General features: G+C 46.3%; 3 protein-coding genes across 4 annotated transcripts in view; 1 reads left to right on the top strand and 2 right to left on the bottom strand.

Moving 5' to 3' along the window:
* Positions 1-212: 212 nt before the first annotated feature.
* LOC117900101 lies at positions 213-588 on the bottom strand. Its single transcript, XM_034810326.1, has one exon. It carries the CDS (start codon positions 552-554, stop codon positions 339-341), a length of 216 nt encoding a protein of 71 aa, XP_034666217.1. The 5' UTR covers positions 555-588; the 3' UTR covers positions 213-338.
* Positions 589-607: 19 nt separating this feature from the next.
* On the bottom strand, positions 608-5,260 carry LOC117899499 (protein xmas-2). The gene is made up of 4 exons (XM_034809551.1): positions 5,160-5,260; positions 4,940-5,091; positions 3,337-4,879; positions 608-3,277 (listed from the first exon to the last, which is right to left on the bottom strand). The coding sequence occupies exons 2-4, from the start codon at positions 4,981-4,983 to the stop codon at positions 746-748; spliced, it is 4,119 nt and encodes a 1,372-aa protein (XP_034665442.1). The 5' UTR covers positions 4,984-5,091; positions 5,160-5,260; the 3' UTR covers positions 608-745.
* A 1,634-nt stretch (positions 5,261-6,894) lies between these two features.
* LOC117899419 (partitioning defective 3 homolog) overlaps positions 6,895-16,108 on the top strand; it is a 38,988-nt gene continuing 29,774 nt past the window's right edge. The window contains exon 1 of one of the 2 annotated variants that reach the window (XM_034809423.1): positions 6,895-8,110. In XM_034809423.1, the coding sequence (XP_034665314.1) occupies positions 7,991-8,110 (120 nt within the window). In that variant the 5' untranslated portion in view covers positions 6,895-7,990. The remainder of the gene's footprint in view (positions 8,111-16,108) is intronic. The other variant, XM_034809455.1, reaches the window with a different exon arrangement.

The following is a 16,108-nucleotide window of genomic DNA, read 5'->3' as shown; positions in this document are numbered from 1 at the left end:
TTTAGATTTTGGCTTGAAATTACTCGTCTCCTGGTGACCGCATGGACTGAACTAGTTGGGAATTGCATTGTCGGACTTTTATGAGACTTTCTCCTTTTGCGAGGACTACCAGATCGAAATAATTTGTAAATATTTTTGTCTGGTTTGGTGGAAGCGAGGAACGAGTGGAAGGTCTTTTAATAATCTACAAACACATAATACAAAATCAATTAATGGTATAAACAATGTCTTGAATGAGTCTTTAATTAATCCTGCACATAGATTGAACACGTCATAGAATTGTTGGACACACTGGATTGAAGTATATTGAAGTGTCGTAGAGGCTTAAGTCTGTTGCATCAATCGCAGCGCACGTCGTACGACTTGCAGTGTCCGCGATCCGATTTCAGGGTGAAGTACAGTCCCACGCATAAGCACAAAACAACAACGAAGACAACCAGCCAGTAGACAATGCGCCAGAATGGCCAATAGTGAACCTTTGGCTCTGGTGTCTGCACACTATCGGCGCTGTGCTGCGCATCGGGATCGCGTCTGTGTCTCAGTCTGTTGCTCATTTTGTTTACGTTTCCAAAATTCTATTTTCCAGACAGATTTGGCTTAGAGCCGCTGTAGTTGATTAGCTGCTAAGCGCCAACTCGATTCGCTTTGTTTGTTTCTTTATTAATTATTTACTGTTTACTAACTACAACAAAAAAGACATACACCTTCCTCTTGTCAACCAATAAAAGCGTTTGGGGTTGGGGCTTTACTTGCGCCTGCCAGCCTCAGCTGCCATGAAGCGGCGTCGACGCTTGGCGCAGTTCTCCTCGTCCTCCGTTGACTCGCTGCTGCTCGGCTGTGCCGCCTGACTGCGCGTCACATTCAGCTCCCTCAGGGTGCGACGCTGCTCATTCCGCTTCTCACATTTGTGCAGAACGCGCTCCGCATTGCTGACTATCTCGTCAAAGTCGAGCTGCTCTGTGGGCGGTGGGAAGGACTCTGCGGCGGGGACTGGTGGCTCGGTGGGAGCTGGTTCGGGTTGCTGAAAATCGTAGTACCACGATGACTGGAAGTAGCTCTTCATGGTGCGGGATCTGTAGACAATGGCCTTGGGCAGCTGCAGCTGCTCGTTGCGCAGCACAAACTGCAGCCGTTCCACGGCCAGCAGCTGCGTCAGGCCGAGATAGTCCGACTCGTGTTCGAGGCAGTGGATGCCCTGCAGGCAGATGGACTCTATCAGATCCTCCTGCTGGCTGAGCTGCACATATTCCAGCAACCACTGGCAAAAGTCCTCCTGCTTATCGAAGGGCAACTCAGGCATTTGCGGCATTGGCGGCAGCTTGGCCAGCTCCAGCAGCTGGTAGATGGGATAACGTTGCTCCGGTTGCTCCCACCCGGGCATAAAGTACTCCAGACAACTGCCTGGCAGCAGCTCTTGTGCCTGCAGGGGCTCCACGAACGGGCGCAGATCCTGGGGAAACTGCAGACAGTGCTGCAGATCCTCACCGACCACCAGCTGCAGGCGACGCACTGCCTCGTTGTACAGTTCAACGCAGAATTGCGGCGATGCGCGGCTCTTGCGGCGTATGGTCTGATCCTCGTTTGCCGCATGCTTCAGGCGCCGAAACAGCTCTGGGCCCAGATTGTCAACGAGAAAGCCGCGCACCTCCGCCTGCCTGAGGCATCCGTCGCGACAGCGCTGCGGCTGCTGGGCCAGAAACTTGAGGGCCGACTGCAGCACCGACATCAGCTGAGTGCGCGGCGACGCTGACTCTGTGCGCAGCCAGAAGATCTTGTAGGCCTGCAGGCCCAGCTGATTGAGCAGCAGCTCCCTCCACATTGGCCCCTCGTGTGCCGCCTCATGCGGCTGATGCTGCAGTATCAGCGCCACATGGATGCAACGACTCGCCTGGATAATGGTCCGCAGACGCTGGCGAATCTCCGACACGTCCGCGTTGCTGGCAAAGCAAACGATGCCATCGGCATGGGCCCAGCGGGTAGGATCTTGCCCAGCGCGAGTCTTCAGCACACTGAGGGCCAATCCATGGGCCACGCCACGTATAAAGCTCTGGCCCGACTCGGGCTCCGCCTCTGCCTCTGCCTCCGCTTCCGTTGCGTCTGTTGGCGGCCGTTGCAGCAGCTCACGGTCCAGGCTGTACTCAAACTTGAGTCCCGGCTCGCCCTCGGGCAGCGAGAGCAGCAGCTTGTAGAAGCGCCGCGCACCCGGCTGACCCTGCGGCAGATACTGGCCCAGCAGCTTCCACAGGTCCAGCTTCAGCGCGCAGCCACGATCCCCCATGCCGGTCAGCAGCTGAATGTAGTTGCACGCCTCGCCCTGCCGATAGCGGCGTATGAGACGCAGCGAGTCATCCACTCTACGCTCGTTCAGCAGTCGCTCGGGATTCTCGGCGCCAAAGCTGAGCGGCAGCTGATTGAACAGCGTGTCCTTCTGCTGCTGCACGCCACGGAAGTCGCGCCAGCGGCGCCAGTAGATCCGCATCAGACTGAACTCGTAGATGGCCTTCTGGTGCTCGCGCTCCCCCAGCTCAGCCGTGAGGCTGTCCACAAGCTGATCAAACTGCTGGCGTGCTCGCTGCTCCAGCTGCAGCTGCTTGGCGCACACATTGTGCAGCGCGTCCTCGAACAGTTGCTCGTACAGGCGGATGGACTGTTCCTGCAGTCGCTGCTGGCGCTTCTGCTGCTGCTCGCGTCGCCATCTGTTCTGCTGGTCGAGCGTCTCCTGCATTTGCCGCTCCATCTGCTGCCTGCGCTGCTCATCCGCCTCCTGTTCGTGCCGCAGACGCAGCAACTTTTCCTCCTGCTCCACGCGCAAGCGCTCCGCTTCGGCAGCCTTGACTGCCATCAGTTCGGCCTCGCGCTGCTTGGCCGCAGCTATGGCCTGCTGCAGCGCCACCATTCTGGCCTCCTCCTGTGCCCGCTGCACCTGCTGCTGGCGCTGTTGCTCCGCCAGGGCCGCAGCCGCCGCCTCCTGCATTTCGTGCATCTCCTGCGCCCGCGATTTGGGCAGCGAAAAGCTGAAGCCACCCGCCGAAGCCACAGCCGTGGCCGGCTGCATGGGCACCTTGAAGAGATTGTCTCGCTGCAGCGGCAGTGGCAGTGGCTCCTCCTCGGGCTCCTGGTTGGGCATCTGATCCTTGGCCGACCAGGAGCTACGCTTCAGCATGTGCTGCGCATTGAAGCTGTTGTGCGGACGATGGCTGACGTAGAGGCTCTTCGGCGGCAATGGCTCCCCGCAGATGCATTCCCCCACGCTCTGATAACGCTTCGATTCCACCAACTAAAGCAAAAGCAAACACATTAAAGAGCTGTGGCGTTGCTCCTCAGACGCTAACTCACCTCCAGCTGCCGCTCGAGCTTGTATTCCACCTCGGGATTGTAAATTCTGGTGAGGGAAACGCGTTCGTCCTGGTTGATCTCCAGCCCATAATGTTGGACAAAGTTGGCGGCCTCCTGCTGGCTCTCGCAGGCCAGCATCTGGGCCACATAGGCGAGGGGCAGCGAGGAGACTTCGTTCTTGCGCGGCGCCCGATAGCCCTGAATGAGGCGATGCAGCGCCAGCACCCGCAATCGGGTGAAATAACGCACCAGAATGCAGGCACTGAGATAACTGGTCTCCGGATCGCGCAGCAGCTGAAAGAAGCGCACGAAATTGGTGTCCTGCAGCGAGAAGTAGAACTTGATGGCTCTGCGTATCTCCGGGCAGGTCTGCAGCTCGTCGGGCAGCTGGCCCACGTCCCACAGGAAGTTGGCGTCGGCCAGATTCAGCAGCACAATGTAGCCCCGAAACTCAGCCTCCCGGGGGCACTGCACGCCCTTGAGGCGCAGATCGTGGTACATGTACTTGAGCGTCTGCAGACATTTCGTGAGATTGTCCGCATTGATTTTGCTGTCGAAGACGCTCGGATCCTCGGCCACCAGACGACCGGCACAATGGATGTGAAAGCGGGCGCACTGCTCCACCAGCTTGACGGCGCCCAGGGAGCAGAGCTCCTGCTGTGTTATCTCCTTGCGTATGGAGCGTGTGCGATCCCACACAAAGTGGAACCAATCCCCCAGCGGCTCACGATCAATGTCCATAATCTCGTGCATCAGGTAGCTCATGGTCATGTGCAGGGCGGGCTCGCCGCGCAGTTCGTGCGGCAGCGGTGTCTCCTGGTCGGCACTGCTGCGCGAATATTGCTTGAGGGCCAGCTCGTGGGAGATTAGGCCGCCGGGCTGACGCGACAGCGAGTCGGGCTGCAGCTCGAAGACGGACACCTGGCGCTGGAATTCGCGCAGCAGGCGCTCCTTCTCCGGACACATGTCCGGGCAGTAGCCCTGCGTGCTGCCCGATCGCTGCAGGTCCAGCTGACGATTTGACTGCTGGTTCAGGCGCAGCAGCTTGTCCCGTGCATCGAGCACGCGGTACTTTTCCTCGCTGCTGTGTGCCGGACGACACATGATAGCCTCCAGCTCCTGTGCATAGGCCTTGGAGTGTGCGGGCGGCTGCGGCGGCGGCGGTGGCCGCTCTCTACGTTCGCTGTGCTGGGACCTGGAGCCCGGAAGTTCGGTGGCAGCAGATTTGCTCTGCTTTGTCGGCTGGTACTCGTTCGGCCAGCCGCCGCTTAGGGCATTCAGCTCGGCCTGCACTTCGGGATCCACCCACTGCTCGGTCTTTTGGGCCGGAGCCGTCTCGTTCTCGGCATAGGTCATGTGAAACTCGTGGCCATTGTAGACGTTGCCCTCGTGCAGTGCCAGTTCAGCCTCCTCCTCGGTGGCGTAGCTCACGGTGCAGGTCATGCGACGCGGGCGGAGCACAAAATTTACCAAATTCCCGAAGCGCCCGAAATGTGTGCGCGCCACGAATTTGTCCAGGAATAATTCTGGTATATTGGTGCATCTGTGGGATAAATCAGCTTATCGGTTTGTTCTTTCAAATGCCACATGCAAAGGGACTTACAGCAGCGTTTTGTAGTTGTAGGCGCCTGGACGAGTATCTTCCATCGGACTCTTTTAGTTTTATTACAATTTTCACATTCACCCAGAAAACGCCGGGCAATAGCGATGACAGTTTTATATTCGCGGCAATTGATTCACTAGCGTCTGGCGTACCTATTATAAGATATTAATGAAATTAATGCATGTCCTGAATGGCTATACACAATTATTCAGTCAGTTACCTTTTACAGACACTTTTCCTGCTCACACGGTTTTTGTATGGCAAATTTGTTTGTAGATTCGCCAGCCCGCAAGAAATATATATATCGCTGTTACGATATGCTCATCCTTAAAGTATCGTATAGATTAACCCATTGTCGACCTTTGGGATTCAGAATATTCGGAATTGTATGTCATTTGTATGGTTAGAAAAGAGGAAGTATCTACATAAAGAATTTACAAGCAGAATTATATTCCGCAGTTTTACTCAGGGCATTCATGTTCATGTGTTTAAATAGTGGGAGGAGGTAGTGCGTTGTCAGTTTCTTTCTCGGTTTATGGATGGTATATTTTGAAAATGACGTGGTATATTTCGGTATATTTCCGAGGGTCGGTATATCTTATCGACAAGTCCGCGGTCGCACTGAATTCGACAACAGAGTGACCATTAAGCGTATATTACTTTTCGTACTTTAATTACGAAAATTGTAGAAACTACAGAGACTGCATAACTATATGGAACACATTTACAGAGGTTAGAAAGTCATTAAGACATATGTTTACAGAGACACATACACAAACACAAACAGTCCATCCCACTCGCTTTTTATGTTGTATTCTTTGATATTCTTTTTAGTTTTAAATTAACACTTTTAAACTTAAAACATTCCAATAAAAGGAATTCATGAAAGCTAGCAAATCTTATTGTTAGTTATTTGAATTGTAACCGATGCAATTAGTATTTTTGGTACAATTAGTACTAGTGGTATATTTTTAGATGTAACTGAATAAGGTAATAAAGAGCAGAGTTGTGAGGAAACCTCGTGATGAAGACATCACCCTTATGCAGAATTTATTCTTCAATCGGATTAAATTATTTTTTCAGTGATAAAAGTTTTTTGCAAGCTAGTAAAATCAAATAGAACATCAATATCGAGGAATATGATTTAAGACTACGGTATATTTTTAAAATGAGAAGGTATATGTTGATACACTTTATCGATAGTTCCGCTGGAAACTCGGGCTGGGAAAACATCGATAATGGCCACAATCGATGGAGGAAATAGTGTAGGTATCCTAGATTAGCCTAGTAACAATAGCTATAGTTGAAAATTAAAATAGTTCCTCATCTGTATTATTAACGAAGTATTAACGGCAGTAAATGTATCTAATATAAAAAGATACAGTAAAACTGTAATTATCTGTGATAGTCAAGGCGCCTTAAAGGCTCTGAAGAGCAATGAATCAAATTCATACTTATCAGACGAAATCCACCTCAACATGGAAAATTCCACTAGTGTAGGCAACAAATATTTAATTTACCTCTAACATTCGATGAAGTAATCAGAAAAGTTTAAATAAAAGCTCAAACGGTATTGAACAACGAGTACAAGGAAATATTAAAAACCAAACGAATTTATTTTGCTTAAATTTATAATGAAATTCCTGTCAAACCATGGCACTGGGTTTCGACTGGAGTGCAAAGAACGTAAAGGTCATAAATAAATTAACCGAACCTATGATAACGTTTGTTTACAGAAAATCAAAGCCAGAAACACCAACAAAAAGACACGACTACACTTTTTATCTAAGCCTCATATTAAGAACATTTCCAATGCAACACCTTGCATGCCCCCATCAACAACCATCGATGGCAACAAATATCGACAGAAACACCGAACATACGCTTGTCAAGAAAATATCGACAGCCCCATCATCGAAATGAAGTACCTGGTCAATGCGGATTCATCGTCGATTAATACAAAAAAACAATTCTCGCGCGATGTTTAACTGGCAGCGGCTCGTCAATTTTTGTTAGTTTTTTTTTAAGTTTAAATAATACGTTAAGAAGGCAATAAGTGTGGAGCCAGCCCACTACGAAAAACGACGACAGCAACCGCAACGCTGACAACGACAATGATCGAGCCGAATCTATGCGCCAAATCTTGGTAGCAGTTTGTGGCCAAAATACAACTAAAAGCCACGGCTAAAACAGCACAAAGGAGAACTGCAGCTCTGGCTGGGGGCCGCGGCAATCGACTAAAAAAGCAGATTATTGCAGATATATACGTATATTTGTGTATACAGTAGTTGTTTTTTTTTTGCTGGTGTGACGCGCGTTTTGTTACGACGTTTCCGATGATCTTGGCCCGTTGTTGTTTGCCTTTCGTGTTGTTGTAACTCGTTTTGTGCGCGCGTGTGATTCATGCAACCCACAGCAACAGCAGCAGCAACAACAGCGACAAAAACAGTGAAATATGCTAAGTAAATGAATGGCAAGGCAAAGAGAGTCGTAGAAGCCACAAAATAATTCTTTGACGCGTGCATCCTTCAATTGAGAGCGCAAGGTAAAGCCATACACGCACACACAAACACACCACGATCGCACTCAGTGAGAGTGAGCGAGAAAGATATACGCAGAGAGAATAGAGGTGTGTTGTAGTTGTACAGCTGTCAAGTGCGCCGAAGTAGCGGCAGCGACGTCCAAGTCCTTTTTGGTTCGACTAGCAGGCCATCTCGCTCGCACGCTAGATCACTCTTCTCCTGTGCTGCAGCTGCCTCTCTAACAACCGAAAACCGAAAAACCACGAACAAGAAGCAGAGAGAGAGAGAGAGGATGCCAACAACAAACTGCAGTAGCGGCAGCGGGCAGACAAGCATAAAGAAGAGGGAGCATTCCATTGGAAAAAAACGCGTGCATTATTATTAATATAATTAATAATTACTAAAACAACAACGAAATACATGTTCGTTCGTGTGAGTGAAATAGAAAGTGCATAAATAGCAAGAGCAGCAACAACAACAACAAAACTGTAAAGTGTAAAAATACCAATACTAAAGCAATACAAACGAAATGAAGGTTACCGTTTGCTTCGGCGATGTGCGCATTCTGGTGCCCTGCGGCCACGGAGAACTTCTCGTCAGCGAACTGGTAAAGGAGGCAACGCGGCGCTACATCAAGGCAGCCGGAAAGGTAAGAAGGCCCCCCACCACCATTACCACCCCCTCCATTGCTCGTCAGCGGAAACGCTGCACTTGAGAAGGAGAGTAATTACATAAAAATATAAATAAAGTGAAGCCCGAATCGAAAGACCCGAAAGACACACACAAAAAAGGTTCTTCTTTAGAATGAAGGGGAGCCAGCCCCTCGGTCGGCGCTCTGCGGTGAGACAGAGACAAGAAACAAAGATGAGAGGGCAACAAACAGTAAGAGTGACAGAAGAAGAAGACGGTGCATGACGGTGTGTGTGTGTGTAGGTAAAATATTTGAATAATGATAAGACAGTGAGCAAGAGAGGGAGCGGGAGAAGATTGGAGGTAGAGTGAGTGAGCCATAAAAACAAACACCGAAAAAAGAGGAATTTGGAAGAGATGATAACAACAACAAACAAATCGAAAAGAAAGAAAGAGACGACGAAAAGAAGATCCAAAATAAGCATGAGAATTATAATAATGTAAGAGAAAAAGGCAAGCAGCAATCAAAAGAACATTTTTGATATCTCGCTGAACCCATTTGAACCCCGCGTTACAGCCGCAGTAACCGTGGAGTGGTAGGTGTGTGGGAGAGGGGGAAAAAATAGAGCGCAGCGACAGGTAACCCGAAACAGCGTGTGGCAAAGGGTGGGGGCTTGGGGTGTGCAGATGAGATGCACTGCTGCTCTATGGTGCATGGTGCATGGGGCATGGGGCAGATCTGTAGTTGTGGGAACCCTAATTAATGGGAAATTTGTCTGTGTTGGGGTTTCGGTTCGGAGATCCTACGAGTAATATAATTAATCAAAAAAGGTTTGGCTTTTCCAGGGAACTCGAAATTTGAAATCAATTTTCGAATGGGGCGTGGTGGGAGAGCGCCCAGGGGATGCGAAGCGATCTCTAATAATGATTTTGAGCTGTAGCTTTTCCCTTTTGATTAAGTCATTATGTGGCTGGGCTGGGATACTCATGTGCTCGCTCCAGTAGGGCTCCATTTCCGGTGCAACCTGTGTGAATTTTTGTCCATGCGGTTCGGCTTGCATCCATTGTCTGATTGTCGGATTGTCTGGCCGCAAAAAGACGTGAAACTGTGTCAGCTGTGAAAAATGCAGCGAAAATAAACTAAAGAAGAAGCAAGAGATGAGACTGAGACGCTTTCCATTTCGTGATCACGTGTGCGGCGGCACGGAACCCGAAAACCCGGACAATTCCAGACCAAACCAAAAAACGCCAAAACTCAAGCACGCACACACACACACACACACAAAGCACCCAACAAAATATCTCAAACTTGCTAATTATGCAATTAAATGATACACCCCCTCCCTTACTGGCCGTACCAAGCGTTTTTTTTGCAAACTCAACAAAAATCAAATGTCTCTTCCAGCTTTTTGCATTTTGGAATTCTTCCCACCCGATCTCTTTCCCGTATATAAAAGATACTATTATTATTATAGTATTTCTACAATTCCTCTTTCGATGCCGTTTTGTTGCAGCTGCTGTGCTATATTTTCGGTTTTCTTTTTTATTTGCTTCCCATTCGTCATGGTTTTTTTGGGTTTTTTTTTAATTATTTGCTTTTGTTTTTGGTTCTGGTTTTTCTTATCTTTTGTTTCGGGCATGTGCCCCAGAGCACCGCGGAAGAAACAGATTGAAACCAATTTGCAATTGCATATTCTAGAATCTAGATACACGATACTACCAAGTATAGAGTTCTCAATAGCATTGAAAAATATGCTGTGCGAGTATATTTGGCATGTGCTCTAGCGGCTGTTGCTGCTGCTGCTGCTGCCAGTGCCAAGTGCAGTCGTGGGATGTACATATGTATCTGGCTGGCATCTTGTGGGGGTTCCATTTTGTACCCAGTATCTGTGGAATGCAGAGAGAGCTCTGGAAGCTTTGGATATTTGATATGACATCCGAATGTTGAATGCTGCATTGCGGTTGGGTTTATTAAGGAATTATTAGTGCACTCCGAAAGGGTTTCGAGTAGTGTAGTGATTGGTTGGGGGTGTAGTGATTTAGGATTTTAAATTAAATTCTTCTTCTATGATTACCCCGTGATGTTCTCTGATTCATCTCCGATGTCTCCCATCCCAGAGTCCCTTTGTTTGAGCGCAGCTTCAGTGGGCGTTTCGATATTTCTTATCAAACAAATTAAATATAAAACAGAAAACAAAAGCGTGGACGGAGGGGACTGGTAGAAACTGTCCTCCTCTTGCCGTCTCGTCATGCAATTTGCTCATTTGCTTGCATGCTGCAACTGGGTGGGGGTGGGGATGACTAAAATCTTAGCCGACTAAACACATACCCTTTAAGCCAAAGCAAAGGTGAAAATAAAGGAAAAAAAAACCGCATGCCTCCGTGTGACCAAAAAGGGTACAGAAAAAAGCAAAGCTTAACAACGACAACAACAAAAACAGCAACAAAAAATTCATTGAGCATTTTTCTTGTCGCTGTTTCTGTTTCTGTTTCTGTGTGGGGCTGCCCGCTGAAATTCTTGGCATTAAGTGGCAACAGCCAGCATCAGCAGCAGCAGCAGCAGCAGCAGCAAAAACCAGTTTTGAACAATTTGTAAATTTTTGTTTTTGTTGTAGTCATAACAAGAAATATCCACCAGCAATGCTCTCTCTCTCTCTGTCGCTGTCTCTGTCTCTTTCATAGATGTAGTTTTTGCACTTAATATTTCGTAGATTTTTCTACTCTCACGTCCACGGTTAATTGTTAGTGTATTTTGAGTGCGCTCTAATTGGTTTAAGCCAACAATTAGAATGAAAATATGGTAGCAGCTAGCACCTACAGCACGGCACCTCCTCCTCCCATTCCCCACTGTTGGTGGAATGTGGAACGACAATAAGTAAGCGGTGACGGGGGGAGGGAGCAGCGGGGTAAATAATCAATAAATCCAAGCAGCAAACACCTTGAGAAGTTTCTTTTTTTTTATGGTCAATGGAATTTCGCTTGGAATTTCGCTTGTGATTTTTGTTGTTGCTGGAGGAAGGAGAACGTTACAATTTTCGGGCAACTGAATCGATTTTATTTTACCTCAAAACTGAGAATAAATTACCAAAATAATCTAAGAAGGAAATAGCCACTGGTTCAGGGTTCCAACTGCATTTGCCCTGCCACCTCGCCTTCATTTATTATCTGCTTTTCTCCATGTTAAATATTATTGAAAAGGGAAAAGCAAAAATCCATGGACAAATGAAAGCCAATTATGGAGGCACCGAAGAGACACTGACCACCAGAACAAGACGAAGAAGAGCCACCGAACCATGGAAGATATTTTACGACCTGCCTCACACACACTTCCCTTACCTATTCTATTATACTTATTCTTCCTTGCTGCTATCTTCTGCTGTTATCTAATCTCTCCCCCCCCCCACACTCTATATCTCTCTCTCTGCTTTCTCTGTCTTTGGCGGAAAGAGAGAAACAAAAATCAATTGAGTTTCAATGTTTTTCGCTTCACTAAAAACTAAAGTACAGTGCAGGGCCATGGATATAAAACTAATTGAATTCCGACATATTTTTATGCCGGTCATGCCACGAAACGTATTGCGAATGCCAAGGAAATGCATGCAATTCTCTACTATTATTATTAATAATTAAAACAATTATTCCACCAATAATGCTCCATTTATAAATCGAAAACAAAAAATGAATCTGCTTTTCAAGTGTCGCCTCACAATGCCGCTGACACGCATCGGTGAGGGGGCCCCTACTCCACCTCCTCCTCCTTTGGCTACCCAGAGCCAGGTAGCACTGTACTACAGAACTCTGTGCGCTGCTGGCCGGGCCCGCGTGCGAGTGTGTGTGCGAGGGTTGACTGCAGCCCATACTCGTCGTACTCGTAATAATAGTTTCTGTTGCTGTTTTGTCGGTTGTCATGACAGCAACCTGAATATGTACATGTAATGTCTGGCCTAGCAAAAATATCAGTTGACTGCGTCATTTTCTACTAGTATTTATAGAGACATATCTACAGATACAATACATATGTACATATGTACACATAAAGCCACTAGATAATATTATTCTTATTATTATTGCAGTGCATTGTGGGCTTTGCTGATTCATCGTCTAGCTCTCTCCCTGTTTCTCGCTCTCTCCCTCTGTGTGGCAATCGAGATACCAAATTAGGAGCGAGAAATTCAATTGAATTACGAGCGTACTCTGATGTTTTTGTTTTGTTTCAGTTTTATATTTAACCTTCTCTCCATTCTCCCGTACTTTTGTGTGTTCTTCTGGTAATTGAAAATAATTTCCACAGCGACACCCACTCACAATCGTCGTAGTAATAATAATCGAAGAGACGCCCACAGCCAATCTATCGATTAGTAGTAAAAAAAAGGTCTAAAAACAAGCAAAATAAAATCCAGTTGAATTGTGAAATTCTACCAATAAATAAAATACATTTCAGGGAGGTTTTTAGGGCAAGACCCACTTTAGAACTCTGAAACTTTGAGCGACACCCCAAGGATGTTTGAATATGCGTTAAAAATGGATGAGAAATATTCATGGATGCTTACAGCTTTGATAAATTGTGGCATTGCTTATAGACTGCACTTGATCCCCTTTTCCCACTGCTCCACCGCACCGCTCTCTACGATCTCTACGCTGTCCATTATCCATTTCCTTTCTGTTGTCGTGTCGTTTGCTCTCTTCTTTTGTGGAATGCAAGGCATTAAAGCAGAAGGAGAAGCAGACAAAGGATGAAGATGGAATTGGGCTATTATACAAAAATGTATTTGACTTACATTTGTTGTCCATTTTCCTAGCACGATTGCACGATTTTTGTGGGGATTGAATTGGAATTGGGATGGCAACGACAGACATGCATAGATGGCTGCTGTTTATGTTCTGTCTGTTGCAGGAGCTGGGGCCACGGCATGCATATGCATATGCATATTGTTCCCTTCTAGAATTACAAAACGTTTTATTGCCACACTAATTGAGTATCTATTTTCGGTCACGCACGCACGTGTGTCTGTTTGTCTATCTATCCCTTACCGCTCCCATTGTCGTTCTTCTTCTCCACATACCCTATACAGGAATATCTGTAATTCTACCACTATTATTTTGTATACGCAGTCTTCGAAGAGTTTGGGGATACACATACTAGTTTTGTGTACTGAATGAGTAACGGGTGGACAAGTCGTGCCGCGGAGTTAGACGCGTGCCACAACGTTCCTCATCGTTTTTTGTGCATTCCTTTCTTCTGCTTAGCTCTGAGGGGTATGTTCTAGTCGTTAGAGTAGTCTATTCGTTTTGTTTGTTTACTGCAATTGTTTGGTGGCATATTCCTGTGGTGTGGTGTGGTGTGGTGTGGTGTGGTGCACGGTGGTTGGGTGTGGTTTGGTTTGGTGTGTGCCTGGTGCGTGTGCTCCAGATGGTTTTGGGTTTTTGCTTCCGTTTTTGGGATGCATTTGAGACGATTTACCTTTTGGTAGCGATACCCTGGCGCCTGGTATTGACATAAGGGTGGCATTTCCATAGAGAGGGAGGAGAGAGCGGTGGTGGGACAGCTGCTGTTTTATTCTGTTTCTGTGGCATGCAACTTCCTGGCAACAAAAGGCAAACAACAAATTAATTTGTTAATTTTTGTTTAACTATTGACGTTTCGTTAGCCCAAAGAGCGGAAACATGGAAAATATAAGCCCACTGACCCACCCCCACTGCCACTCCCACACTCCCCTCCCCCTGTCTGTCTCCTGACCCTCGTTGCACCCAATAATTCCAACCGAATATCATTCGAATTAATTTGTTGGCTCTAGGGCAGAGGCCGTTCCAGGGGTTTCCGATTCAAGCAGTGCATGTCGTGCAGATGGGCGTAGGGCGGGGCTATGGGGCTCCAATGAAGGGTAACCCGGGGTCAAGTGCAGGTTTTTCCAACCTTCAAGCTTCATTTATTTCTTCATTTATTTCTTCCCCAAACAGTGGAAGGTTTTTTTGAATAATCATATTTGAAATTATCAGCCGATGAATGGTGAACTCTCAACCTTTACCTCTTTTACGGTGTGCGATTACCAGAAACAGTTTTCGTATGAAAACTCATAATAATTAACTCGTGTAACCGAATTTTGATGGTTTCTTTACCATATTTGTGGGACTTGGGAGATAGAATTAGTTAAACATGTTTTTTTTTTTACAAAATATTACTTTAATTATAACTTAACATCAGTTTATATTCAAATTTTCTCTTAACAACTCAATTAATTTATTCGAAATGAATTCGTTTTGTTGTTATTTTATTTGTATTTATTTGTGTTATATTTGTATATTTATTTGGGCTGCAGACTTACTAGTGTTATTAGTTTATATTTTTTCATTTCATTTGTTTAAAACAAGTTTTGTTTGTTTTCTGTGTTTTTTGTTGTGCCATCCGAACAAACGGAAAAGTCAAACAAAACAAACAAAGACAAAACAATGCAGCGATCTGTGGCGGTCAGTGACTAGAGTCGGGCAGAGTAGAGTCCGTTGTCCGAAGTGGGCGTGACAGTCAGCCAGCCAGCCAGCAGCTCCTGATCCCCCATGCCCAGTCCCCTTCCCTCATGCAACGGTGGCCCCATATTCTGCTGTGCAACAACGTGACGTTTTTGGGAAATGAGTAAGCGCAAAATATGCACGGTCTCAGCATATAACCAGAAGCTTTAGGCCATTATGAGTGTACATATGTGCATGTGGCATGTGGCATATTATGTATGAATGTACATCTGTATGTTTATCTGAACCCCATAAACCGTGTAACCGATCACACATGGCTGATATATAAACCATGTGTGGAAGAGTGTATGTCCAGTATTTGCCAAAAGGGTTGGCGTTGGCTCTTGGGTCAACATACGATACCCATACCCCATAGCCAGTCATCGTCATAAAGCACACACACGAGACCCAATACTCTCTTGCTATAAAACGGTAACTTAACGTTGCTCAACATTTTCGCTCTGCACTTTATTTCCTTCGTTCCTTTTCTCTCTCTCTCTCTCTGCTTTAGCCATTCGATTCTTCCGTTGAATTCCCGACGCTGGCAGCTCGCTCGCCCGCCGCGTAACCGAAAACCAAGAAAACTTCTGCTGAAATTATATCATTTGGTTTCTCGTCATAAAAAACAAATATCGCAACAACAATCTCAAACCCAGAACGTCGCTCACGTTTTGGTGATAAAAAATTACGATAAATGTGTACATACAGATGCTTATGATATCCCAGCCGTTGCTCAGATTTCATTTGTTATTGCGGCTATGTCGTTAATATATCTGAACCTATTGAGAATCGATACTGAAAGAAAGGAATTTAAGCAAAATATGTACTAAAATATATACACAGAAAAGCGTGTGGCTTCAGTATCGTGTGCATTGAATTAACGGAATTAATTGGAATTAAGTAGAGCTTTCCCGGCAGACGCAACAGCAGCAGAAACAGAAACAGCGAAGAGAGCAACCTGCATAGAGAGAGAGAGCTTTGTGTAAGGTCAGGCACTAATATGCACTGTACATAAAAGTATTCGACTGCTGAAAAGTGGATAATTCTAGGAACAAAATTAAGTATTCTTGAAGTCAAGCGAACAATCGGGATTCATTAATGTTAAAAAGATGATGTACAAATACATAAATACATATGTACATATGTATGTATGTACATATGTCCATATGTATTATTCACATAAATATGTCCATAAACATTTTGTCAGAACGCATATGCGTAGCAGTCAGTCGTCGGGGGACCAAGTCATATTTACGTTGACTCACATTTCCACATAAAAAAGAGTCGGATCGTATCGGGTCGCTGCTGTATTTCCTATTTATTTATCCAGGTGTTTCCCTCTAAGAAAAGCAAACATGGCAACAACAACGAAAAGCCATGCGAAACTTTAATAAATGAATCATCCGAAAGACAGTAGGAGCGGTAAGAGACAGAGAGAAAGAGAGAGGAAGAACGCAAGAATGCTGATGAAGGCCATCGCCAAAGGTTGCCCGATTCCAAGAGAGCAGAAGAT

The sequence above is a fragment of the Drosophila subobscura genome, chromosome A, assembly GCF_008121235.1.
Source record: "Drosophila subobscura isolate 14011-0131.10 chromosome A, UCBerk_Dsub_1.0, whole genome shotgun sequence".
Taxonomy (NCBI): Eukaryota; Metazoa; Arthropoda; class Insecta; order Diptera; family Drosophilidae; genus Drosophila; species Drosophila subobscura.
The sequence above is the reverse complement of the archived record's forward strand: the minus strand, read 5'-3'. Positions and strand labels throughout refer to the sequence as shown.